This window comes from Meles meles, chromosome 6 (genome assembly GCF_922984935.1).
Source record: "Meles meles chromosome 6, mMelMel3.1 paternal haplotype, whole genome shotgun sequence".
NCBI classification, from domain to species: Eukaryota; Metazoa; Chordata; class Mammalia; order Carnivora; family Mustelidae; genus Meles; species Meles meles.
Genome location: NC_060071.1, coordinates 57,165,551 through 57,193,174, shown reverse-complemented (window position 1 = coordinate 57,193,174; position 27,624 = coordinate 57,165,551). Strand labels below are relative to the sequence as shown.

Sequence of the window (27,624 nt, the reverse complement as noted above, 5' to 3'; positions counted from 1 at the left end):
ACACTAAAAATGGTATTAAAAAAAAAAAAGACCTCATACAGTCTGCTGGCATTTCATACCAACCATTGGAGGAGGTAGTAATGTAAAGTGTTGGAATTTAGAACACAAGGTCAGCACTAACTGTAAACAGTTCTAAAGCACTGTATGTAATTCTTTAAAACAGTAGTGAAAAAGAATTAGAACTGATATAAAAGCAGAATTTTAAAAAGCAAAAAATAGAAATATTTAGTGAATTTACTCAAATGAAGAAAGCTTAAATGATACAGAACTGAAAATATTAGGATTCTATATACAATAAAAAGTGAATATAAATTAGTCAACTCCATGGACATTTCTAGTTAAGCATTCATAGAAATACATATTCACCTTTTCCTTTTATATAGTAATAACACATACATACATGACACAATGATTCTGGCAAAAAGAAAAATCAGAGATACTAAAAATATTCTCAAGTTTTAAAATGGTAGAGAATAGTTTTAACAACAAGATTTTACATGAGTGGAAACCCCTGATTTAATTCCATGATCTTACCATGCCAGAAGCATGGCTGGTTTTAATTTTTTAAACAGATATTGGTATCATATGCATTGGCTTATTAATAATTAAGGCATTTTGTATACACAGTATCTCAGTATGGACAAATTTTTAGTACTGATTATTTGCTATGACATTTTAAACTTGCAAAGTCTTTTCAAAATAAGAAAATAGCTGCACACGTTTAAGTGTTTTCTTATATAACACAATCTTCACAAAAGTCACGATGATTGGTTTTTGTGATTCCTAGTAGTAAGTCCTGTCTTCTTTCTGACATAGTATAAATTATATTCTTAAGCAGGCCTGCATTAAGACCCAGTAGTTCTTAAACAATGTTACCAAATAACCATATAAATCCCAAATGCAGCAAAGGCGAACAATCTTCATAGTGCATTTTCACCTCTTTGAAGTTGAAGCTGTTCCTTTTGGATATTTTTCCACTTCAATGTGAAGTAGATTGCTAGGGTTTCATTAGTGGTTTCATATGTGGCTTTTTAAAGTAAAAGAAAAAAAGGTTTTGATCTCTTCCACAGTTCACAGTTCTCAGGTGAGACTTTCTTTTTTCTTTTTTTTTTTTTTTTGAAATCTAGTCTGGGGACGTTTTGAATAATCAAATGCTCTTTAGTAGATGAAGTCTCTCAATGCAACTGTAATAAATAAGCATCTACATCCTTAGAAAACAAAACAAAAAACATTTCATTAGCTGGTACAGTAAATACACACATGCACACCCCATTTTCTTCTCCCTTTTTATCATTTAATTTGCTTTAGCTTCCTTGTGATCTTCTGAGAGTAAAAAATGTATTGTACTAAACTTTTTTAGCTGCAGTTAGCACGGTGTCTAGCAGATGGCACATGCTCAATAAATGTTTGTTAGGTGCCGAGTGAATGTTCTGGTTCCTGTGATCAAACAACTCTGCTTTTAAAGCTAAGCAAAATCATTAAATCATTCCCAGCAATTCCTTTAGTGCTATATACACTCCAGCCCAGCCTGAGGACACCCCTTCTGATTTCTACCCTGGAAAAATTGCAATTGAGGGCTTAACACTGTAAAAGAGGTTTAATCATAATTTAAGAAACTTCACAGAACTTTTAAAATCACCCAATACTGTCTTCAATAATAAATACAGTATCTAGAGTCATAATAAAGTTTCTCTCTTTATAAAATATTGTAATTGAAAGCAAATTTCTAAGGAGACAATATATTTTCAGTACTACTAACAAGAATGCACAGTACCTCCAGAACAAGGTAATATATAATACATACTCTATATTCATTTTCCATCAACTTTTACTTCATTTCCCCGTCATTATTGAAAGAACTAAAATGACAACAAAAAACTGGGAAATTGATATTTGCTTTTAAGATTTTAATCATTAAGAATTCTACAGAGTAAAATTATATAAGTAGTCACATACTTGTTTGATACATCATTTTTGCTTCTTTTCTTGAAGGTATCCAAGGAGAATTTCACAACTAAGTCCACAATACCTCTTACTTAGAATACTGTATATTTTAAACTAAACAATGCTTGTATATTTCTGATTAATGCCCATTTATGATAGCAGTATGCCCAGTTAAAGGGTGCAAATATTTTTTAATAGTGATTTTTTCCTTCTGCAATTATATTTAAACCACCAATGTTTTCTGGAGTTTAAATATTAAAATCCAAACTACCAATATATCTTTTCCTTTAACAGCTAAGAAAATAAATAAAGAACAATGTCAAATTCATGCTGTGATCTGAACATTTACTGTCTCGAAAGCATGACATTAGCAAAAGCCAAGTGAAAAATAATATCCTGAAAGCATTTGTTACATTCCTCACCCCTTGCTTTCCGAGTGTCACTCTTTTTGGATGCCTTCTTAACCTTTTCTCTAATTGGACCTAGTTCATTAAATTCCCTCTAGCACATCACTTCCACAGTTGCACCTGAAACACATTCAATGGCTAATTTCTGTGTTCCTTGCCAAAATCATATTCATATCCAGAGGACCTTAAGCATTTGTAAATATGAAACTGATTTTAGGTTTTATTAGAATAGTACTGTATTGGACATTTGAAAGACTTCAGGTATAAATGCATAATACTAATATATGATTTCTAATATTCAATTAAGCTTAAATTTTTAGATATTTTAAGCATTACTTTTTAAGTACCTTGGCTATATTACCAGTATATCCTGGAACCAAAGTAAGATGGTTTTCTTGTTCCCATAATCCACTTAATTGTTGTTTTAAAATCTGAATATTTCTATGCGAAAAGAAAAAAGAATGCAAATATAAGAACACGGACTTTGTAAATAGCACTTAATGAACACAGTTCTAAATTTTCAAGTATTTATCAGGAGAAATTGTACCATTTGAAATGAAGCAACTCTTTAAAATACTACTTGTCAATCATGGAAATTAAAGATTACTTATTTGGTAAAGTAGGAAAGAAAACTAGGCATTTGGAGCAGCATTTGGACAACCTGGCCTTGGGTAGGAAGTGGGAAATTTTTGAGAGTCTAGAGACAAAATTTTTAAGACTGTTGGGAGATATTTTTTTGCAGCTTCATGATAATCTGATTCATCTGTAGAATACCCATATATTTTTATATCAAGGCAATATTCAAATTATGATGATTATAGTATAATTTTTAGAATTATGATCATCCACATTGGATTCTCAGATTAATGTTTACGTAGTCAAAAGACCTATAGAATACAGGATGCTAAAAAAAAAAAAAAAAAAAAAAAAGAATACAGGATGCTTCCATCCCTGTGCCTCAATACTCAACCCACCAAAAGCCATCTCTTTTTTTTCTCCCTTACTCATTGTAACAGGTATGAGGGTTAAACCACTGTTGTGCTTTTTCCTCCTAAAACGAGGTATAAGATTCTGCCAGAGAAAGAGATAGAGGGGGTTGGTTACTGGACTCTGGAATTAAACTTCCATATGTAATTTTCTTCTCCCTAGCTTAATCAAACCACTTTCCTGAAAAAAAATATTTTATTAGACTGAGTTTATTTTTAAAGATATACTCACCCATCATTTATAATTTCTGTTTTGGATGACAGTTCAGACCACCACCTTTTTATGACTGCTTGAAGCCAGTTTAAACCAACTATTATATATCTGAAATGATATTTTGTTATTCAAGTGTTTTCACCCAAAAGCCTTTACAAAAAAGACACACTCTGCCCCCACCTCAAAAAGCACATATTCACACTGATTTTTCCCATTTTGGTACTTTAAAAAGCTGTAGTTTAAGTTGCTTATAGATGCTTTTATAATTGCTCTTTAATCAGTTCATATTCTTTTCTTAATTGGGCTATATACTCCTTGGAAACAGAAACCATGCATGTCTCGTGACAGGCACTCACAAACAACAAAATCAAGGATGTTGAAAGAGAAAAAGGAATTGAGAGCCACATTAGCACTTACTCTTCAAACTTGCTTTTAAGTAGGGACTTTACTAGAGGCAACAAATCTACACAGCAGCCAAGTGAGATGTATTGTTTTTCTTCCTGTAAACTAAAATAGAAACTAAGTTGTAAAAATAAGAACAAGTCATTTGTCCTTCTTTAAACTTACTTTTTTTCTGAAAAATATTTTTACCTATTGGTGAGCACAGGAAGGCAATCGACAACAACTCCAAGGTCTTCTATCCTGTGGGTACAAAACTGCTTAGAGTGCTGATTTCTTTATATAACCTTCACACTGCTTTTGAGAAATTTACTCATTCAGCAAATAATCTGAGTCTCTACGATGAGCCAGGTGCTGGGGATGCAGCAGTAAACAAAGAGACAGTACTTGTATTTCAGAGTGTATGTGGGGATCTGGTGTGGAAGAAGGCAGAGACAGATAAAAAGTAAAATACACAAAGCAAGTTGACGGTAGTAAGTGGTATGGAAAAAAATAAAACAGGAGAGACAGGGAGTGAAGAAATATGTATTTTTAAACAAGGTGGTCAGGGAAGGCCTCATTAAGATAATATAGAGAACTGGGATGCCTGGTTGGCTCAGAAGGTTAAGCATCCGACTCTAGATTTTGGCTCAGGTCATGATTTCAGGAACATGAGATCTAGCCGCGTGTGGGGCTCTGAGCAAAGAGCATGCTCAAAGACTCTTTCCCTCCCCCTCTGCCTGCTTGCCACCCCCACTCACCATGATCCCCACGTTCCCCACCTGCCCTCTCTTTCCCCCTTCTCAAGGGGGGAAAAAAAAGATGATGTTTGAGAAGAGACTTGAATATACTGAGGAAAGCCATACTTAAAATTTTGACTCAAAGGGGATTTTTAAAAGGTTACTTCTCCCAAACTGGTATCTCTTAGTTTTACATATAAGAATCCTAGAGAAGGTAATAGCTTTGTTCAATAATGATGAAACTGATGGTTTTCTGTATTTTGGCTACTCTTAGACTGGTGATAAATATAATTTAAATATTGTTGCAAAAAAAAAAAACAAACCACCCAACCATATTGTTGCTATTGAAGCTAAATACAGGAAGTTAAGAATTTTAGCCGGTATAATACAAAAAAGAAGAGGCACTTCAAGATAAAACATGGAAATTACTTAACTGAACAAAAGCATAAAAGGTCACACTTACCTCACCAAATAAGCTACAAGTTCACTTATACTTCTCTTTCTCCAGAATGTTAAAGCTACATTCAATCTCAAATTCCTGCTGAACAAAACCTGTGCCATTGTTTCATGGTCCTGAGAAACCTGAAAGGCAGTAATCTACTTTGTTAAAAAACACACTGAAACATGACATGAAACCTTCTTTTTCCAATTAAATTATTCTGGTAGACATGTTTTAAAATTATACAGAGGTGACTCCTTTTACTGACCCCAAAAAAGGAATGCTTCAGTTGAACACAGTAAACAAATGATCTGAATAAATTTAGGACATGTTTATTTATTTTTTAAAATATTTTATTTATTTATTTGACAGAGAGAAATTGCAAGAGCAGGAAGACAAACAGGAGGAGTGGGAGAGGGAGAAACAGGCTTCCCGATGAGCAGGGAGCCTCATGTAGGGTTCAATCCCACAACCCTGGGATCATGTCCTGAGCCGAAGGCAGACGTTTAAAGACTGAGCCACTCAGGCACCCAGGACTTGTTTACTTTGTTTGTTTAAAGATTATTTATTTATTTATCTGACAGGGAGAGAGAGATAATGAGAGCAGGAACACAAGCAGGGGGAGTGGGAGAGAGAGAAGCAGGGTTCCCGCCGAGCAGAGAACCCAATTTGGGACTCTATCCCAAGACCTTGGGATCATGACCTGAGCAGAAGGCAGACGCTTAACCAACGAGCCACCCAGGCCCCCAGCACTTATTTATTTTTTTATCAGTACTTTTTATTTGTTACCATTTTCTTTTAAAATCTCAATAATTTGGAAAATAAATTATTTGTAACTCACCTACAAACCTAGGATTTAATTTATTTTGTGGATTAAAGGCAAAGGTAAATATATACTAAATAACATGGGAAGGGAACCACAAAAATTCAGTTCTATGAGCAGTATTCAAATTCAGTCACTTTTTAATATAATAAGGTAATATGTTCCTATTGTAAAAAGCTCAAATAGCACAGAACTATATCAAAGAAAAAGTGAATAATCTCTATCTGCCCAGATAAAATCTAGTAATACTTCTCAGAAGTAATCAAAGTTAACAGACTGGTATGCATCTTTCCAAATCATTTCTAGACAGACAAATTATAGATACAAAATTAAAATATTATAATAGCTGTGTTTTTTAAAACCTTATTTTTCACTTATATATTATAAGGATTTTAATGTCAAAGCATAGATCAACCTCATAATTAAAAAATAATTATATAGTCTCCAGTTGTTATATACTAAAATTTATTTAGATTGATTCTGGTTTTTCCCTATTAAAACTATGCATCAGTGAACATCCTTATGTATGTAAATATGTACACTTATACATACATTTTGGTAAGATTAATTTTAGCACCAGAACAACTAGATTGATTTTTTTAAATAAAAGACTAAGGTATAATTCACATACCATAAAACGTAACCACTTAAAATGTATAATTTGGTAGTTTTTAGTGTATCTGTGGATTGTACAACCATCACCACAATCAATTTTTTTTTTAAAGATTTTTATTATTTATTTATTTGACAGAGAGAGATCACAAGTAGATAGAGAAGCAGGCAGAGAGAGAGAGAGAGGGAAGCAGGCTCCCTGCTGAGCAGAGAGCCCGATGCGGAACTCGATCCCAGGACCCTGAGATCATGACCTGAGCCGAAGGCAGCGGCTTAACCCACTGAGCTACCCAGGCGCCCACCACAATGAATTTTAAAATCAACATTTTCATCACCCCTAAGAGAAACCCTGAACTCCATTCTCCCTTCTTTCTAGCCCCTGGCAACCATTAATCTACTTTTTGTCTCTATGACTTTACCTAGTCTGGACAGTTCATATAAACTGAATTATCCAATATGTGGCTTTTTTGACATGGCTTCTTTCACACAGCATAATGTTTTCAAGGTTTATACATGGTATAGCATATACTGGTATTGTACTCCTTTATAATGGCCAAATAATATTCCACTGTATGAGTATATGACACTTTATTTATCTATACATCAGGTGAAGGACATTTGGAATGTTTCCACTTTAGGCTATTATGAATGTTATGAACATCTGTTTATAAGTGTTTGCGTGGACATATGTTTTCACTTCTCTTGGGTATATATATACATAGGCATAGAACTGTTGGGTCAAAAGGTTATGTGTATTTGAATTTTGACAAGATAATGTTATCACTTTTAGATTTAGGTTTTTAGAGCAGAAACTAGTGAGTCAGTAAAAAAAAAGGTAAGAAATAACAAAAGATAAGGAGCTCCTGGGTGGCACAGTTGGTTAAGCGACCAACTCTTGGTTTTGGTTCAGGTTACAATATCAGAATTGTGAGATCAAGCCCTGTGTTGGGCTACACAGCGCAGAGTCTGCTTAAGACTCTCTCTACCTCTGTTCTTCCCCACTGCATGCACATGCACACTCTCTCAAAATACATAAATCTTAAAAAAAAAAAAAGATCAATTAACTTATTAATTGTCATGTTAGGGAAGGTTTGTGCAAGTGCAAAGTAATCAAAATGAGAGCGAGTAAAAGGGGGACCTTGAAAAAAATGACTCACCATGGCACTAATTCAAATGTACAACTGAAGCTTTTTTTTGTTTGTTTTAAAGGTATTTGCACTCAGAAATATTTGTTCCCTCAAATCAACTGACAAACCAACCTAGGTCCCAATCTAGGCCAGATTTCTGGGTTATATAATCGTATGTTCTTTTTCTTCAGGGTATGTAGTTTCTTTGATTATTTGATTAGTGTTGGGCCTAGTCACTTCTCTAACTACATTAAAGTAGGAGCAGTGCCTGTTTTTCATCTACCAATGTAATTCCTCAGAGCCTGCAGAATGCATTACAGAGTTGGGAGCCCTCAAAAAGTATTTGTGAATGAATTAGCCTGAGTGATTCTCTTTAACACTAAGTCTGGTTACATCCTATTCTCTAGGGTCCCTATTAATTCACTATTAAATCAAATAGTCCCTGATTCCTTTTTTTTTTTTTTAAGATTTTATTTATTTACTTTAGAGAGAGAGAGCAAGCATACACATATGCATAGGGAAGGGAAGAAGGGGAGGGAGAGGAAACAGGGAGAGAATCCCAAGTGGACTCCACCCACGACTCAATCTTATAATCCTGAGATCACGACCTGAATGGAAACAAAAAGTCAGACACTTAAGTGACTGAGCCACCCAGTGCCCCCCTACTTCCTTTCTTCTCACAGATTCTATATGCACTTCCTTCACTTCACCTGGAATTACTTTCTATTACTCCAGGATCTTATTTTTACAAGTAAGAACATATTCACTGGCAAATACAATTTTTTTGCATCATTTTATTATGGTTTTACTTAACATTTAAATTTCCATCTTTCTTTCATCTTACTCATAATTATTATTCTAAACATGATGCTCATTTTCATTCACCTATGCACTATGACCATTTTAATTAAAATTTTTTGGGGGGGTGCCTGGGTGGCTCAGTTGTTAAGCATCTGCCTTCAGCTCAGGTCATGGTCCCAGGGTCCTGGGATCAAGTGCCGCATGAGGCTCCCTGCTTGGCGGGAAGCCTGCTTCTCCTTCTCCCACTCCCCCTGCTTGAGTTCCCTCTCTCACTGTGTCTCTTTCTGGCAAATAAATAAATGAAATCTTAAAAAAATTTTTTTTTTTTTCTGGGGTGCCCCGGTGGCTCAAGTTGATTAAGCTTTAGACTCTTGGTTTCTCCTCAGGTCATGATCTCAGTTCGTGACATGGAGCCCTGTGTGGGGCTCTGCACTCAGCCAGGAATCCACCTGAGATTCTCTCTTCCTCTCCCTTCGCCCCTCCCTCATTTGTACATGTGCACTCTCTTAATAAATAAATCTTTAAAAAAATATTTTTCTGTTTGTATGCCATAGAAAATGTTTTTCAAGCTGTCATGCCAGATAGAAACAATACTAGGTTTAGCAAATCATAGTAAAAGAAATTAACATTATGTATCCATCAAAAAATTGTAGAAGGATTATTTAATTACATGGGGAAAAATCCAAATTTATTAAACATAAATATCAGGTAATCAAGCAACATGTACAATATGAAGAGAAAAGATATGTCAAAAATTTAATACTGCTATTTCCAAATGTTGAGATTATGAATAATTTCTTCCTTTGGGTTCATTTTCTACAACATATATGATAAATACATAATAATAATATAAACTCATGTTTCTAAACTATTCCTTCAAATGCTCATTTTTTAAAAAAAATTTTGAGGCATTATTATCATAAAACTCTCCAACTGAAAGTATGCAATATGATTTCTAATAAGTTTACAGAATTATACAACCATCATTACAATCCAGTTTTAGAATATTTCTTTCAAACTTGCCTCCTCCAAATTCCCTTGAGCCTGTTCAAACAACTAATTTCACCTGAGCTAGAAGAGCAGCAAACCTCAGCAGGTTTGCCTGAACAAAGTTTCCAATGGCAATTCTGAGAGCCAAGAAAAATGTTTGTTCCTGGGTAACTGGCTTCAGTGGTCTACTTTTTAGCACAGATTTCTTCTTTTCCCTTCCTTTAAAACTCTGCTGGCCAACTTGCCATTCTGAATATTTATAGCAGCTTGTCAACCATTTCATTCTATCTCAGATATCACTAACTCAGTGAAATGGAGTAACTACTGATTCAAATTTGGTTAATCTAGAAAACTGTCTCAGGGAATTAGAATCACTCAGTCTGAATTCAACAGGCAATGAATGACTCTGCTAGCAGAATATGACAAAAAAGCGAGCAGTATAACAAGATTAAAATTAAGTTCATTTAAATGACTTACCTCAGAAAAAAACCCACTATATTTTGATGATGGGCTTTCTGTCTGTGAAGAACCAGAATCACTGGAGTTAACCAAATATGTTCGACTATCATGGCGTAATTTTTCAGGCAGGTGACCTGCACAAGCCAGTTCATTTTCTTTATTTGCCATGTCACAGCCCCCACTTCTAGGGGACTGTTTTTTTCTGTAACAAGGATTTGGAAAAGGATGATGCACTTTCTTTCTGCGATAGATCACCTTACGTAGTTTATCTGGGCTTTTCACAGCTTGTCCCACTGTTCTGTAAGAAGAATTGATTTGCTTAAATGAAAAAGGAACTACATGAAAACCTTTACAACTTTTTTTTTAAGTTTTATTTTATTTTTAAGATTTTAAAAATTTATTTATTTGACAGACAGAGATCACACGTAGGCAGAGAGGCAGGCAGAGAGAGAGGAAGGGAAGCAGGCTCCCTGCTGAGCAGAGAGCCCGATTTGGGGGGGGGGGGCTCGATCCCAGGACCCTGGGATCATGACCCGAGCTGAAGGCAGAGGCTTTAACCCACTGAGCCACCCAGGCGCCCCCCTTTACAACTTTTTAGGCAGAAAGATTTAATAGGCCACATTTTGTGATCACAATCCATTAAAATTAGAAGTAAATTTTAAAAATGTTAACTCTTAGATCATAGAGGAAAACAAAAAGGAAAAATTACAAATCATCTGGATACTTTATACTAAATTAAACCAAGAAGCATAATAACTAGATTTTTTAAAAAATTAAATATATTTGAATTGTGCAAATATGAGTATACATATATATTTTAGAGATTTTTTTATTTTTTCATTTGAAAGAGACAAAGAGAGGGAGTAAGAGCATGAGTACGGGGAGGATTTGAGGGAGAGGAAGAAGCAGATTCCCCTCTAAGCAGGGTGCTTGCTGCAGCTTGATCCCAGGACCCCAGGATCAGGCCTGAGCCCAAAGCAAATGCTTGACGGAGGCACCCAGGTGTCCCAAGAATACTTATTTTGATTAAACTTAAGTATATTTAATTTGTTTACAGAAGATAAAACACAACAGAGCAAACCTCACAGTTTCATATGGTGATTCTCAAATGTTTTGGCCTCGGGATACCTTGCAACTCTTAAAAATTGAGGTTTCAAAAGAATTTTTTTAAGTGGGCAATATCTACTGATATTTACTGTACCACGCAGGAAACTTACGGATTCTTTAAGAAATAATAACCTTATTACATAATAACATAGAATATTTTGCTCAAAAAACCCCATTTTCCAAAATAAAATATAGTAAGAAGAATGGCACCATTTTTTACATTTGTACAAAAACTCTAATATTTAGTTAAGACAGCTGGATTCTCATATCTGCTTCTGCATTCAATCTACTATCAAATATCATGTAGCCCCAGGAAAACTATTTGTAAGAGTGAAAATGAGGAAGGTGAATTAATGTTATTGTTATGAATATTGTCTTGACCTCATAAACTACCTGAAAGGGAACCCCACTGTCTCAGATCCATTTTAAGAACCAGTAGTTTAGTAGAAAGTGCTTTTAGAGTTTAAAAGATCTGGGAATGAATGCCATTTTTACCACTTTCTAGCTGTATGACCCTGAACAAATCACAAATCTTTAGTTTTTCTCATCAACTATTGGGGGCAATGATACCTTTCTACTAGGATTCTGTAAGGATTAGAGAAATACTGATATGTTTTCCACTGTGACTGGCACAATGGAGTTATTTGACAATAAGTTACTTATTATAATAAAACAGAAGACTTATTTTTTCCCCCTCTTTTTCATTCTTACCGAACTTTCAATACTTCTGGTTCCCACAAACTTTAAAGAAGCCTTACCTATTTATGTAAGCAGCCAACTGTTTTGGAGATTTCTTAACCTGAAAAATAAAACTAGATAGTTAACAGCATATTTAGGTTCTTCTGTGAAGCTATGTAAATTCTGTGACCGATATCAACAAATCTGAAATTCCATAGTTAACTTTTTGAGATTAAAGCAGCAGTTTCGGTCTGTAGCTAAACACCACTGTGCGTAGGTATATTTGACAAACCAACATAACCATCTCCCTATTTTCCATGCCACTAGTCATATATTTTACTTACACGGTACTTAATAAGCATATTGACTTTTAACATTGTTTAAAAGAAATATCAGCATGAATGAGCCTTGCAATGGTGAACAAAAAAGAGGACTCTGAGAGTCCTCTTCAGAATTAAACTACAATATTCAAATGGTATCATATTAAAACAGCATACTGTCCGTAAAGTTTTTAGAGTTTCTGGAATATAAAGTTTTCAATATTTCATTAATTCCACTTAATTCTGGGAGATTAAGCAAATTATCATCTTCCTACTGTTTAAATAATTTAACCAAAACTATCCACAGACTTAACAGTTTAAACTATCTGTGATGTACTGAATGACCATGTCTCCTCAAAATTCACATTGAATCCTAATGCCCCAAATGAATGATATTAGGAGGTGATTAGGTCATGAGGATAATGCCCTCATGAATGGGAATAGTGCCCTTATAAATGAGCCCCCAGGGAGCTCTTTGCCCTTTCTACCATGTGAGGACACAGCATAGAAGACAGCCAACTATAAGCCAGGAAAGAGGCTCTAACCAGATACCAAACTGGTTAGGGCTTTTATCTTGTACTTCTGCCCAGCCCCAGAATTGTGAGAAACAAATTTCCTTTGTTTGTAAGTCACCCTGTCTATTGTATTCTGCTACAGTAGCATGAAAAGATTAAGATACTGTCTTATCCATTACCTAGAAACCATGCACTTACCTCCTTCATGTTCTTATTAGTAAAATTAGAGATCCTTTTTCTAGGAAGATCAGTGGAATGATCCTCAATATTATTACAAAAGCCTCGTTTTTTAACATTGTGGGCTTCAGATGCCATAATCTCTTAAATACCTAAACAGCAAAACAAAAATAAGAAATGGAAAATACAAAATGCAAAAGAGCCTGATCATTAACAGACAAAAATACAACACTATTTAAAAGAGGTTTATGAGTAAAGCAGAGCACATAGTTCTAATTTATGCACGTTTTAAAAACCTTTAAACAAGGTTTAAAACCTTAAACAAGGCCAGGCATTGCAGAAAATTAGGCTCCTGTTCTCATTCCTTATTTGCAATCAGTTAAAAATAATATGAGGTGTTTTTTTTTGCCAATGCAACATGTCAATCTCCCCATTTTCTATGTCACTGGCCATATATTAAATTTAAATTTAGAGGTTATGAAGTCAGGTATAAATAGTATATATCAATGACATCCAAATGTATAGAAGCCTAGTTTTAGAATCAAATCACTGGTTCAAATACAACTATAAGGGGGCGCCTGGGTGACTCAGTGGTTAAGCCTCTGCCTTTAGCTCGGGTCGTGATCCCAGGGTCCTGGGATCAAGTCCCGCATCGCATCGGGCTCTCTGCTCGGCAGGGAGCCTGCTTCCCCCCGCCCCACTCTCTGCCTGCCTCTCTGCCTACTTGTGATCTCTGTTAAATAAATAAATAAAAATCTTTTAAAAAAATACAACTATAAGTAGTAGGGGAACAAAAATCAAACCATATATATCTGACTAGTTTTATGCCTGATCCTTAAATTTTTCTTTCATTCTTGCAATAAGGTCTCCAGAGCTTTCCTCTACCTTTGAAAAAACAATTCACCATTTCCCATTCGTTCAGTTATTTCAAAGAAGGGAAAATAGATACTATTACTTCCTTTATATAACAATAAATTAGTCATTCCCCCACTTGCATTCAAGTTTCACACAAGAAATTTATTTCAGGCCATGACCTGAACACAAGTTCCTCCCTTGTTCCTTTTTAAAATGTTTACTGAGTATTCACTATATGCCAAGCCCCAGAATTAATGAAGATGACAGACCAGAGAAGCTCTTCTAAAGAATCGCTTGGGAAGCTTTTAGAAAATATATCCTCTGGCCCCTAACTTCAGATTATACCTCAGCAGTCTCTGGAGTGAAGCCCAAAGCAATTATATTTTTAAAAAGCTCCACAGCATTTCTGATGTACACTCTTAGAAGAAAATCTGCCTTAGAGAATTTTCCAAAAATATGCACAAACATGAAAATATGCAAATAATTTCAGTGTATTCTGAGATTTCCTGCCATTAATCCATGGGCATCCCTTCCAGCTGCACCCCCAGATTAAAAAACCTTTAGGATGCAACTTTTTAAGAAATAAATAATTGCAGTAATACAATAAACACTCCAATAGAGGGGCAGTCATGTGAGTCAGCAAAGCTTCACTGAGCAGAGACTTAAAGGACAAATAGCACATTGAAAAAATAGCATGTGCAGAACTGAAAGGCATGAAGCAACATGGCTTGTTTGGCAATCTCTTAAGAAGATGCATGTGACTGGAGCTTAGGCTGCAGGTGGACTGTAGCAGAATAAAAAGTGAAGCTGGAAAGACAGAAGCTGGATCATAATATTTTGCACAAGGTAACCTTTTCTTTTTTAAAGAAAGGGGGATTTTATTAAAGATAATGGACTAAACTTAAGCAATTACTTCTACCCTTCCCTGAAACCTCATTACAATGATAGTAAAGGGTTTTTAAAGGCATAAAACCCATAAGGACAAAGAAGAAAAGATGAGTTGATGGCAGTTAACATTTTGGAAACTGCAAAGCAAAAGTGATAAATGACAGCAGAACTGAGAAAGCCAAGTCCTAAATTAGCAATGAGGAAAGGTAAAAAAGCAGAATCTCCAAAGGTTCAGGACTTGGCAATATTGAAGACCTCAAGAAGTGGGGGAAAATGTGGGCTTAAGAAGAAGAATGACTGGGCGCCTGGGTGGCTCAGTGGATTAAGCCACTGCCTTCGGCTCAGGTCATGATCTCAGGGTCCTGGGATCGAGTCCCGCATCGGGCTCTCTGCTCGGCGGTGAGCCTGCTTCCCTCTCTCTCTCTCTCTCTGCCTGCCTCTCTGTCTACTTGTGATCTCTCTCTGTCAAATAAATAAAAATAAAAATTAAAAAAAAAAAAAAAAAGAAGAAGAATGACTGAATATCCATTTAAGACAAAATTAGCTCCAAGATCACTTTCCCCATTCCAATAAATGTTGTATGGAAAATTTAAAACAAAAGTCCTTGAGATAAGAAACACCAGGCACAAATGAAGGAGAAGAATATTGTCTAAAAGGGCATCAAGTGAAAGTTTACATACTACATATTGAGATCTAAGCGTCTTTCTATCATTCGTCTCATGGAAGCTTGCAGCCAGCCTTACACACTCCAGGAAGAAAACAGAAGATCCTTTGGGAACTCTGATCAGTCCCAGAGGAAAACACACATACATTCACACACGTCTAAAAATACTGACATCAGTGATGGTTCAAGTCTCCCAAAGAACTGTTTTCCATCTTGATTATGGTGGTAGTTACCTGTCAAAACTAATGTAACGGGCGCCTGGGTGGCTCAGTGGGTTAAGCCGCTGCCTTCGGCTCAGGTCATGATCTCGGGGTCCTGGGATAGAGTCCCGCATTGGGCTCTCTGCTCAGCAGGGAGCCTGCTTCCCTCTCTCTCTCTCTCTCTCTCTCTCTGCCTGCCTCTCTATCTACTTGTTATCTCTCTCTGTCAAATAAATAAATAAAATCTTAAAAAAAAACAAAAAACTAATGTAACTATGCACCAAAAAGAGTGAATTTTTATCATATGTAAATTATATCTCAATAAACCTGACTTTCAGAAATCCTTGAGAGATAAGAACAAATTGTATATGTGAAACACAAATGAGACAAAAAACAAAGATTTAGAAATTAAAAACAGGATATAAGAAGATAGCAAAAAAAAAAAAAAAAATCCGTAGAAAGCTGGAAGAGAAACTTGAGGATATCTCCTGACATATAAGGGGAAAGGAAAAAAGGTAAGATTGGCTTAGAGGAACCAATATCCAAATAAATGGAATTTCAGAAAAAGTACAGGGAAAATAATGAAAGAGTCAAATAAATAACTGAAAACTGTACAGGACTGAAGGACATGAATTTCCACATTGAAAGAGCACAATGAGGGGGCACTTCGGTGGCTTAGTCCATCAAGCACCTGCGTTTGGCTCAGGTCATGATCCCAGGGTTCTGGGACCAAGACCTACATCAGGCTCCTTGCTCATGGGAACCTGCTTCTCCCTCTCCTCCCCACTCATTTTCTCTCTCTCATTATCTCTCTCTCTAATAAATAAACAAAATCTTATTTTTTTAATAAACAAAATCTTTAAAAAAATAAATTGAAAAGAGTACAATTAGGGTCAGAATTGTAGATGAAAATAGACCTACAACACAGAGAACTGTCAAATTTCAGAGCACCAAAGAATCTGAAACGGTATGAAACAAACAATATACCTTCCCAATGACTGATGGAACAAACAGACAAATTCAACAAGGCTATGAGACAATACCATTAATCAACAGGATAAAATCAACATTAATAGAAAACTCCAACCAACAACAGCAAAACATGGATATACCATGATAGTGATGCAAGTTTAAAACAACAATGGCATATTATTTCACAACCACTAGAATGGCTATAATAAAAATGACATACAGTAACAAATGCTGAGAAGGATGTGGAGAAACTGGAATCCTCACACATTACCATATAAATATAAAATGACATAATGACTCTGGAAAACAGTTTGGCACTTTCTTGAAATGTTAAATACTGATTTACCACATGATTCAGCAATTCCACCCCTACATATTTATTCATAAGAAATGAAAGTTTATGTTACACAAAGACTGGTATGCAAATGTTGATTAAAAAAATTATTCAGGATAGCCAAAAAGTAGAAAAAACCCAAATGTGTATCAGTTGGTGAATGGCAAAACAAAAGGTGATATATCTGTTGGGAATACTACTCAACAACAAAAATTGAACAAAATATTAATACATGCAATAATATGTACAAACATCACACCAAGTGAAAGAAGCCAAACACAAAAGACAAGAGATTATGTTCTTTCATTTATATGAAATGTCCATAAACTGACTAAGCCACCCAGAAGCATAGAGGGGCTCCTGGGTGGCTTAGTCAGTTAAGGACCCCGAGATCATGACCCACGCTGAAGTCATGCTTAACTGACTAAGCCACCCAGGAGCCCCTCCATGCTTCTGGGTGGCTTAGTCAGTTAAGCATGACTTCAGCGTGGGTCATGATCTCAGGGTCCTGGGATGGAGCCCCAAGTCAGGTTCTCCACTCAGGGAGTCTGCTTGTCTCTCTCCCTCTGCCCCTCCCTCTGCTTGTGTTCCCTCTCTCAAGTAAATAAATAAAATCTTAAAAAAAAAAAAAAGTATGGAGCATAGAGAGAGAAAGTAGATTAATGGTTGCCTAGAGCTGAGGTGGGAGTGAGAATAATTGCAAGGCTTCTCTGGGGGTGATGTGGTGATAGAATGTTCTAAAATTAGATTATGGTTGATGACTGTACAATCCTATATATTTTTAAAATCTGTAAACTGTACATTTAGAACAGGTGAATTTTATGGTATGTAAATTACACTTCAATAAAGCTTTTAAAACATAAATTATCAGGGGCGCCTGGGTGGCTCAGTGGGTTAAGCCGCTGCCTTCGGCTCAGGTCATGATCTCGGGGTCCGGGATCGAGTCCCACATCGGGCTCTCTGCTCAGCAGGGAGCCTGCTTCCCTCTCTCTCTCTCTCTCTCTCTGCCTGCCTATCTACTTGTGATCTCTCTCTGTCAAATAAATAAATAAAATCTTTAAAAAAAAAAAACAAAACAAAACATAAATTATCAAATTATAATTGGTAAAGTGTCATTACAAAGGATTTTTACACTACAAATTCCACTTTGCTTTATATCTTATACATTTGGTAGCACCTTTCTTGGGCAATAAGATTATCCTTTCCCCTCCAGAGCATCTGACAGTGCTACTAAAATAGTTTAAAGTAACTGCTGGGGCTCCTAGGTGTTTCCACAGTGCTGCCTGATAAGATACAAAAAGAGAATAATCTGAAATGGGACTGAGTATTTGAAGACAATGATTAGAAAGGATAGAAACTAGAAAGGATAACTTTTTAATGCAAAATTTTTTTTAAAATGCCTAAAGAGAATAAAAACAAGGGCTAAACTGTTCTGAATGTTGACTATAACACGTATTTTCTTAAATAAAGATAAGACAAAAAAAAGATAAGACTGATTGCTATGGATATTTTCTTGAGAAGGCAGGAAAAAACTGCCACGTAGAAGGAGTTGGAGGGTTGAATTCCCCTTATATATAGCTATCTCTTATCAGAAAGATGAAAAGGGATCTATTCATATAATCTACTACAATCGCTGCCAAATAAAGAGATTAAACAGCTCTAAATGTTCACATACTCCCTACTCACAATGATGAGAAAAACTCATCATAAAGGTATGAAACATGTCCAGACTTTTTTCTCTAATAACTTGTTAAAGCTTAAGATCAAATTAATTTAAGCTTTCTTTTTATACTAATATACTAAAGCACATCAATTATTTACATTGCATTTAACTCTGCAATTTCACTAGGCAATTTCATTCCTTTTCTTAAAAAGCAAAGCATGGTTGGGGCGCCTGGGTGGCTAGTGGGTTAAAGCCTCTGCCTTGGGCTCAGGCGATGATCCCAGGGTCCTGGATGAGTCATGCATCGGGCTCTCTGCTCAGCAGGGAGCCTGCTTGCCTTCCTCTCTCTCTCTGCCTGCCTCTCTGCCTACTTGTGATCTCTGTCTGTCAAATAATAAAATATTTTTTTAAAAAAAGCAAAGCATGGTTGTGTACAAAGAATTATAATAATTAATATTCCTGGTATCAAGTATTCTCCAATTACTATCACAGACTTTCACAAAGGGCTTGCATGATATTCCCCAAGAGTCTTGAACATTATTATATAATAATAAAATACATAAAAATAAGAACTAAGGAGGCTTTAGAATTTAAAGCTTTAGCCTAACTTTTTTTTTTAAGCCAAGGAGATGAAGTAACTTGCCCAAAGCACACTAGACTTAGTTAGTGACAGAGTGTAGGGCATAGAATCCATGCTATTCTACCACAACTTTGTTTTCATTAATCAAATGCAATTCATGCCTAACCACAGCAGAGTCAACCTTCAACCCAGAATAGTTGAAATAAGATGAGAGTACTAATTCTTCTTAGATGACAGGAGAGAGACAAACGAACATAAACTATAAGGGAGTCCTACCTCCTATCCTTCCCTTACCCTGCAAGGGTAACCTTTTCTTCTCTCTTCTAAGTCCCACTAGTGGATTTTTAAGACTTAAAGACAAATCACAGGTTTCCTCCATAACGCAGCTGTGACACAAAAAAATGAATGGAAAGGATGAACATGGCCTTTTTCTTCAAGAATTTCAATGAGGGGGAGAGGAACAGAAGGTAAAGATGAGATTTTTCTGGGACAATCTTTAGAGCCTGTGGATATGGATTCCCTCCCCTCTATATTCAGCTACCAGACACTTAGGAACTGCTTTGGTATCTGCAGCACTTATTTAAACGTTTAACAGTGAAATTTGGATCAGGTTAAACAACAAGGTGATAAATAAGGCAACTGAGGGGGCGCCAGGTGGCTCAGTGGGTTAAAGACTCTGCCTTCGGCTCAGGTCATGATCTCAGGGTCCTGGGATCGAGCCCCACATCGGGCTCTCTGCTCGGCAGGGAGACTGCTTCCTCCTCCTCTCTCTGCCTGCCTCTCTGCCTACTTGTGATCTCTGTTAAATAAATAAAATCTTTAAAAAAAAAAGGGGGGGGGACTGAGAATGCTAAGGTTGTTCCAATGAAATATTACAAACACTATTTTCAAAGAATGTTTTGTGAGTGGAAGGTTCAAAAAACAGGGGCGCCTGGATGGCTCAGCTGGTTTAGCGTCTGCCTTCAGCTCAGATCATGATCTCAGGTCCTGGGATTGAGTCCTGCATGGGGCTCCCTGCTCAGCAGGGAGCCTGCTTCTCCCTCTGCATGCTGCCCCCTGATTGTGCTCTCTCTCACTCTCTCCCACTCTGTCAAATAAATAAAAATATTTTTTAAAAAATGGCATTATAAAAAGCAGGTTAAAAAAATGGTTATTCAAAAGCTATCTAAACTATATGTGTGTGTATGTGTGTGTGTGTATAATATATAAATGATTAATGCATTCAAAAGAGCTGTACCAAAACACCAACATAAGTTATTTATTGCTAGTGAAATTACAGGTGATTTTTCCCTTCATTTATAGGTTTCTCTCTTTTCTACAATGAACATGAATTATTTTCATAATCTGAATAAATACTTTAACTTAATGAGGCCACTGTCTTATAAAATGCAGTTTAATTATAAAGCTCCCTTATAGTAAGAAAGTGAAAAAGGTATAAATGCCAACACATAAAGGTAACATTTCATAGGAAGGCTCTATTTTACCTTTTCCAAAATTAGGACAGCTCTATTCTAATTTTCTCAGTTGTTGCCTTCTCATCTCTTAGAACTTAGCTCCCCGCCCCACCCCACTTCTGTATCTTCAATTTCTCCCTTTGAACTGATTCCTCCCCTTCTGCTTTCAAACATGCTCAGGTTTCCTCTATCAACTCCTATATTCTTTCTCTACTTTTCTTTCCTGCCAAACTTCTACAATGAGTGCTTTTTAGTTTCCATTTTCTCTTTAACCCTTTACAACCTTGATTTTATTTTGTCCTCTCATCTGAAAAAAAAAAAAATCCATCTTCAAGGTCACTTGCTGCTGTAAGGGAACCTTTTATAACACCGATGATGCTCATATCAAGGTCAGCCAAGCCAACTCTAAAGGCTTTGCTCATTTTTTTTTAAAGATTTTATTTATTTTATTTGAGAGATAGAGATCACAAGTAGGCAGAGAGGCAGGCAGAGAGAGAGAGAGGAGGAAGCAGGTTCCCTGCCGAGCAGAGAGCCTGATGCAGGGCTCGATCCCAGGATCCTGGGATCATGACCTGAGCTGAAGGCAGAGGCTTTAACCCACTGAGCCACCCAGGTGCCCCATGCTCATTCTTAATCACTATTTAGCTTTTTCACCATTTCACTGCACCCCAACACACACACACACACACACACACACGCACGCTCGCATGCGCACGCAGATTATCTATTCATAGAACACAGCCCTACAGTATCTTGAGTCTCCTTGCTCCCTTACTCCCTTTTGGTTCCTTTTCTTTCAACAACTCTTATCTCTACACTAAAATCAGAAAAACATGCTTTCAAGGCTTCAGCTATTTCTCTAGACCCAGTCTCTCCTCCAACTTCTATTTGGCCTTCTGACCTGGCACTGATAGTCCAAGTCGACACATCTAAAACAAACTTCTTCAATCTCTTCCAATGTCAAACCATCTAACTGCCCTTCCTAGCTACCACATTTTAAATTGCTGGTATCAAACTTCTCTCAACTAAAAACCTAGGAGTTGTTTGACTTCTCTCTTCTTCCTTCCAACTGATCACTAAGTCTTCTTGAATCTTTCTTCAAAATATTTCATGGATCCATTCTGACCCTTTTTTTTTTCTTCACTGAATTATGCTGGGTCAACAGGCATAAACCAGGTTTGTCCCAAGCAAACTGGGATGTATGGTCACCTCACCTGGGTTAAAAGATTTATTTTCTGAGACTGATTTTTCAATATTTTTTCTATAGAAATTAACAACTACTCAGCAATAAAAAAGAAGGAATTACTAATACACATGACAACATGAATGTCTCAATCTCATTATGCTAAATGAGAAGTGAGATTCCTAATGCTATATGCTATACAACTTCACTTTTATGACACTCTAGAAAAGGCAAAACTGTAGGGAAAGAAAAACAGCCAGAGTCTTGAGGATGGAGGGGCATGTTCTATTTCTTGATTGTGTTAGCGACTATACACGTAGAACTCTGTGTATATCAAAATTTATGTCAGGGGCACACCTGGGTGGTTCAGTCGTTAAGCGTCTGCCTTAGGCTCAGGTCATAATCCCAGGGTCCTGGGATGGAGCCCCTCATCAGGCTCTCTGCTCGGTGGGAGGCCTGCTTCTCCCTCTCCCACTCCCCCTGCTTGTATTCCCTCTCTCGCTGTGTCTCTGTCAAATAAATAAATAAAATCTTTAAGGGAAAAAAAAAACCTCATGTCCACGATGACGACTCAATAACCTGACTTTAAAAAACTGGGGGGTAAAACACACATCATTGATGGCTTTTCATTAGGCTCCTTGGACACTCAACACTCACTGGACAAAGTAAAAAATACGGTTCCATTGGGCCCACATCCATTCTTCTCCAGGATTGGCCCAGATTTCAGTGCCGGAGGTTCCAGAAACATTCCTCAAAGCATCTGAAATATATGTATCTGCTCTGAGTTGTGATTACCAAGGCCTGCCCTTCTGGTTCTATGTTCTACTCATCTATGTGGGCTGTCTGGCCCTGAGGACAGGAGATGCCCTCAGTGCCCTCTGTGTGCAATGATGGGGGTGAGATGAGTGCTCTCACTTGGAGGCTAGTGGGAGTTAAAAGTTTAACCTGCAAAGGCTTCCAGGCTCCTCCTGCTTCTCCCAAGCTTTCTGGAAAGCTTTTTGCTCACTATGTAGTAGGTATCAAACCTCACAACCTGGGTGAAAAATTAAAGACTCATCCAACCTTAAAGTCTAGTGTAGCTAAAAGATTAGGTCAAATTATCCCATGTTCAAATCCCCAGCTTTCCAGCTTAACTAGCTATGTGACCTTGGAAACAGCTGAGCCTCATTTTCCTCAGCTGTAAAAGTGAAAATGCCTGTGTATATACCCTGCCTCCAAAAGTAAAAGAAAACCTGCAGACAATACATTTTTTTGTTTTGTTTTTTTTGGTTTTGGTTTTGTCTTTTTAATAAAGGAAAAACGGAGGACAAAGAGAATGGGGGAAAATAAGTTAATTACCTAGCTGTCAAAACTGAAGAGAATACTTTAACCGATTAAAGAGATTTCAAAGCAGCAGGCAAACTTCAGGGAGAGACAGCACTAACACTGGAAGTTCACAGAGGGATCAAGAGTGTCAAAGATTTCTTTTTAAGATTTTATTTGTTTGTCAGAGAGAAAGAGAGAGAGAGAGCACAAACAGAGGGAGCGGCAGGCGGAGGGAGAAGTAGGCTCTCCTCTATCAAGGAGCCCGATGTGGGGCTCAATCCAAGGACCCTGGGATCACGACCTAGGCCGAAAGCAGGCCCCTTAATCAACTGAGCCCCCAAGCATCCCAGAAGATGGCAAAGATTTAAGAAGTGAACCACATTAACACTTTCACAAAAAGAAACAGAGAAAAGGGTAAAGACTCATTGTAATCACCGTTAAACAGAGAAAGCATACTTTATAACAATAAGTCTCATTTGTTTTGCTATTAATACTTCCTGCCCTTCCTGATATTTCATTTTTTGGGGAAACAGAATGTTTCTTCTTTTATGAAACAGAAGTGTCCCTTTCAATTCCATCACAGCCTATCAGACCATGACTGAGTTAAAATCCTCCCCCCTCAATCATTTCTTGATTACTATCTTCAATGATCTTTTCTTTCACCACCTTTTTATGGTACATGGTAAATTAATGTCACATAGTTTAGGACCCTAACAATCAACAAATAACTGAGGGCCTAAATGAAGACATGACTGAGCCCTGACTGATCCAGGTGTCTCCTCTTGCCAATTAGACTTCAAAACTACTCATGAGCAGGAGCTGCATCTCACACCTTCAGATACACAGTCTAAAAGGTAGTTAAATAATTCTTAAATATATACAAAGCCACAAAAATATATCCTTATATAAAAGTATATCCTCTAGTGAGCAACTGAATATCATCACAATCAAAGTACTAGCATTTTAAAGTTCATTTTTTAAATGATTAAAGAAAGCACATGTATTCAACATTCATTTACTGAGCACCGACTATGTATCAAGAGATGAGTAAGAAGTACATGTCTTATTTCTCAGTTTCTCAAGATCATGGCCTGGGGTGGAGGGAGAGTGACAAGAAAGTAAGAAAGCCAATAAATATAAAACAGTAAGTGCTGCAGAAGACAAACAGATAGTACAGGTTGCTAAAAAAGCAGCAGCAGTGAATCTAATTTGAGAGGCAATCAAGTATCTAGAAATTCATCTTATGTCACACCAGATCTGAGTCCTGAAGACAAACAGAAATTGTAAAAATGAAATAAAGGAAAGCTCTCTATTTAAGCAACCACAGTAAAAACTTTTAGGTATTAAAAAATCATAATCTACTAGAGCTTTCTTTATTTCCATATTTTCGGTTTTCCTCCAGAAATGATTGTTCAATTTGAGCATGAATATAAAGCCAAAACAGATACGGAAGCTGACAGGGAACTGTATAATGGATATATCAAGCTGATAACATCCAAACCACTCATCAACTTTAGCATCACAAACAAGGAGACAGTCAGACATTACATGTCTCCTGATGTGATACAATAGGAAATACACTTCACAACACTTAAATATTCTTGCCCAAAAAAATCTAGCCTGAACATAAGCTTCAACTGCTTTTTACCAACTACCAGTTTAAAGGAAATAGAAGTCAGAGAGGAACCTGTTAAACACTACCACGAAGATATAATTAGAAAAATCCAGAAAACAGAAATCTTTGGGACACAAAACTCAGTTTCCTCAACAAATATTTTGCAAGAAAAAAGAAAAAAGAGAAGGAGGCCATATATTAAAAGACATTGCATCAACTGAATACAATGTGTGGATATTGCTTAAGATCCTATTTTTTAAAAGCTGTTAAAATGTATAATAATTAGGGAAATTTGAATATTAAGTGGATATGTGATATTAAGGAATTAGTTGTTTATAACCCCAAAGTATAACAAATAAACTGTACATATTTAATATTTAGTGTGTGTGTATATATATCTATACACACACACATACACATATATCCATTAAACCACTACCACAATCAATACATGGAACTTATCCATCATCCTTTTTTAAGATTTTATTTATTTATCTGATAGAGAAGCAGGGGGAGCAGCAAGCAGAGGGAGAGGGAGAAGCGGACTTCCCGCTGAGAAGGGAGCCCAATACAGGGCTCAATCCCAGGACCATGGGATCGTTACCTGAGCCGAAGGCAGAAGCTTACCCACAAAGTCACCCAGGTGCCCCTTTATCCATCATCTTCAAAAATTTCCTGTGTCTCTTTATACTTCTTCCCCAAACACTTGATCTGCTTTCTGTCACTACAGCTTGGTTTGCATTTTCTACTACTTTATACAGAAAGAATCACATAGTATATACTCTTCTTTGGAGGGGGGGTATGGTTTCTTTCACTCAATATAATTACTTTGGGAATCATTCATGTTGTTATATGTATCAACAGTCCATCCCTTTTTACTGCAGAGCAGTACTCTATTGTGTGAGTATATCAAAATTTGTTTTTCCATTCATCTGCTGATAGACATTTGGGTTGTTTCCAGTTTTGGCTATTACTAATAAAGTTGCTATGAAGAGTCTTGTACGAGTCTCAGCATGAACAGATACTTTCATTTCTCTTGGGTAAATACCTAGGAGTGGGATGGTGGTACGTATATGTTTAACTATTTAAGAAAACTGCCAAACTTTGAAAAGTTGTATCATTTTACATTTCCATTAGCAGTGTATGACAGTAAGGAAACACCATTAGTTATTTCTAGTTGAATGGTATTATTATATCACTTTTTTAAGAGTCTTCTAGAGATACATATACATACATCATACTGAAGAAAAGATGATGTTTGGGATTTACAGAGTAGGGGAAAATCAACAAAACAAGAAACACTGATAATGGCTGACACTGGGTAATTCAGATGGATATTCATTATACCATCCTCTCCATAGGATTAACAATTTTCATAAAAGAAACAGATCAGACAGCAAAGCTTATGTGTGGGCTTATAAATATATATATATGTATATATATAGCAATGTTCTGCAATGATACAGTTTAAATGGCTTGTCATGTCCTTGCTCTTCGGGTTAGAGGTAGTATTCCCTTTAACAACTGGAGATGCAGTCAACTTTGTCTCAAGAAGAGTAATGTGGAAGTGAGGGCAGGGAGAGAGAGAGAAACAAAAACATATGGGCAGGAAGTCTATGGTCCTGTCCCTCCCTCTGTAACTCCACATTTCTGGAGGCAGAAGGAAGTATGCTGCATAAAAGGAAAAAAAATCATAAAGAAACATGGATAAGGATGCCTGGGTACCTCAGTTGGTTAAGGGCCTGCCTTCAGCTCAGGCCATGCATAATCTCAAGGTCCTGGGATAGAGTCCCTCATCAAGGCTCCTTGCTTAGTGAGAACCCTGCTTCTCTCTCTGCATGCCGCTCTCCCTGCTTGAGCTCTCTCTGACAAATAAATAAAATCTTTAAAAAATAATAAAAAATGAAATAAACATGGATAACAATGACCTCTCTCACATTAGAATATTCTAACAAACACTGAATGCTTCCACAGAGGTGAACCACACAGCTGGGGAACAGTAGAGAAACTTTTTTACTTTATGCTCCCTTTATACAAAATTTTGCCTTTCATACTAGTATTACTTCCTATAAAAACTAGTCAAATTAAAATTTTAAAAAATCATTAATAATTCAACCACCAATACTATTCTGGTGCTTCTCTCATGCACTTTAGTTTTTTGTTTGCTTGTTTTTAAAGATTTTATGTATGTATTTGACAGAGAGAGACAGAGAGTAAAAGCACAAGCAGGGGGAACTGCAGAGGGAGAGGGAGAAGCAGTCTTCCCACTGAGTAGGAAGCTGGATGCGGGGTTCAATCTGAGGATGCTGGGATCATGACCTGAGCCAAAGGCAGATGCTTAACCAACTGAGCCACCCAGGTGCCTTACCATGCAGTTTAGTTTTATAGGCTGCATTTTGTCATTAACATGGTTTTCCTACATATTAGAAAGTCTTTTTGAAAATTTTATCATAAGAATTTATTTTATCATAAGAATGATAAATATCAATTTATTTTATCATAAGAATATTTTTATTTTTGCTATATCAGAAAATACATTTTTTTAAAAAGATTTATTTATTTGACACAGAGAAAGAGAGGTCACTAGTAGGCAGAAAGGCAGGCAGAGAGAGAGGGGTAAGCAGACTCCCCGCTGAGCAGAGAACCTGGTGTGGGGCTCAATCCCAGGACCCTGAGATCATGACCTGAGCTGAAGGCATAGGCTTAACCCACTGAGCCACCCAGGGGCCCATCAGAAAATACTTTAATAGACATATATATATATTATATATACTTTAATAGACATATATATTTGTACAAAATCGATTATTTCCTCTGGAGAAGTTCATTATTGGGTCAAAAAATATGATCATATTCATATTCAAATATATGATAGAGGCCCTTTCATATAATGTGACTGGGAGTGGTAATTTTTTTATTATTAGTCAAAAAATCATTTAAAATTGAAGATTCACTTAAAACAGAGATGTAGGGGCGCCTGGGTGGCTCAGTCAGTTAAGCATCTGCCTTCGGCTCAGGTCATGATTCCAGGGTCCTGGGATCAAGCCCCACATTGGGCTCCCTGCTCAGCGGAGAGCCTGCTTCTCCCTCTCGCTCTGCCTGCCACTCTGCCTACTTGTGCTCTCTATCTCTCTGTCAAATAAATCAATAAATGAAGTCTTTAAAAAAATGTTTTAAAACAGAGATGTAGGGGC

General features: G+C 36.6%; 1 protein-coding gene across 1 annotated transcript in view; it reads right to left on the bottom strand.

Annotated features, from left to right (window-relative positions):
* Positions 1 to 537: 537 nt before the first annotated feature.
* KATNBL1 (katanin regulatory subunit B1 like 1) overlaps positions 538 to 27,624 on the bottom strand; it is a 38,414-nt gene continuing 11,327 nt past the window's right edge. The window contains exons 2-10 of the mRNA XM_046008719.1: positions 12,739 to 12,869; positions 11,786 to 11,826; positions 9,939 to 10,218; positions 5,133 to 5,251; positions 4,143 to 4,193; positions 3,969 to 4,058; positions 3,570 to 3,659; positions 2,699 to 2,792; positions 538 to 1,208 (exon numbers count right to left, since the gene is read on the bottom strand). Coding sequence (XP_045864675.1) covers positions 1,176 to 1,208; positions 2,699 to 2,792; positions 3,570 to 3,659; positions 3,969 to 4,058; positions 4,143 to 4,193; positions 5,133 to 5,251; positions 9,939 to 10,218; positions 11,786 to 11,826; positions 12,739 to 12,855 — 915 coding nt within the window. The 5' untranslated portion in view covers positions 12,856 to 12,869 and the 3' untranslated portion in view covers positions 538 to 1,175. The remainder of the gene's footprint in view (positions 1,209 to 2,698; positions 2,793 to 3,569; positions 3,660 to 3,968; positions 4,059 to 4,142; positions 4,194 to 5,132; positions 5,252 to 9,938; positions 10,219 to 11,785; positions 11,827 to 12,738; positions 12,870 to 27,624) is intronic.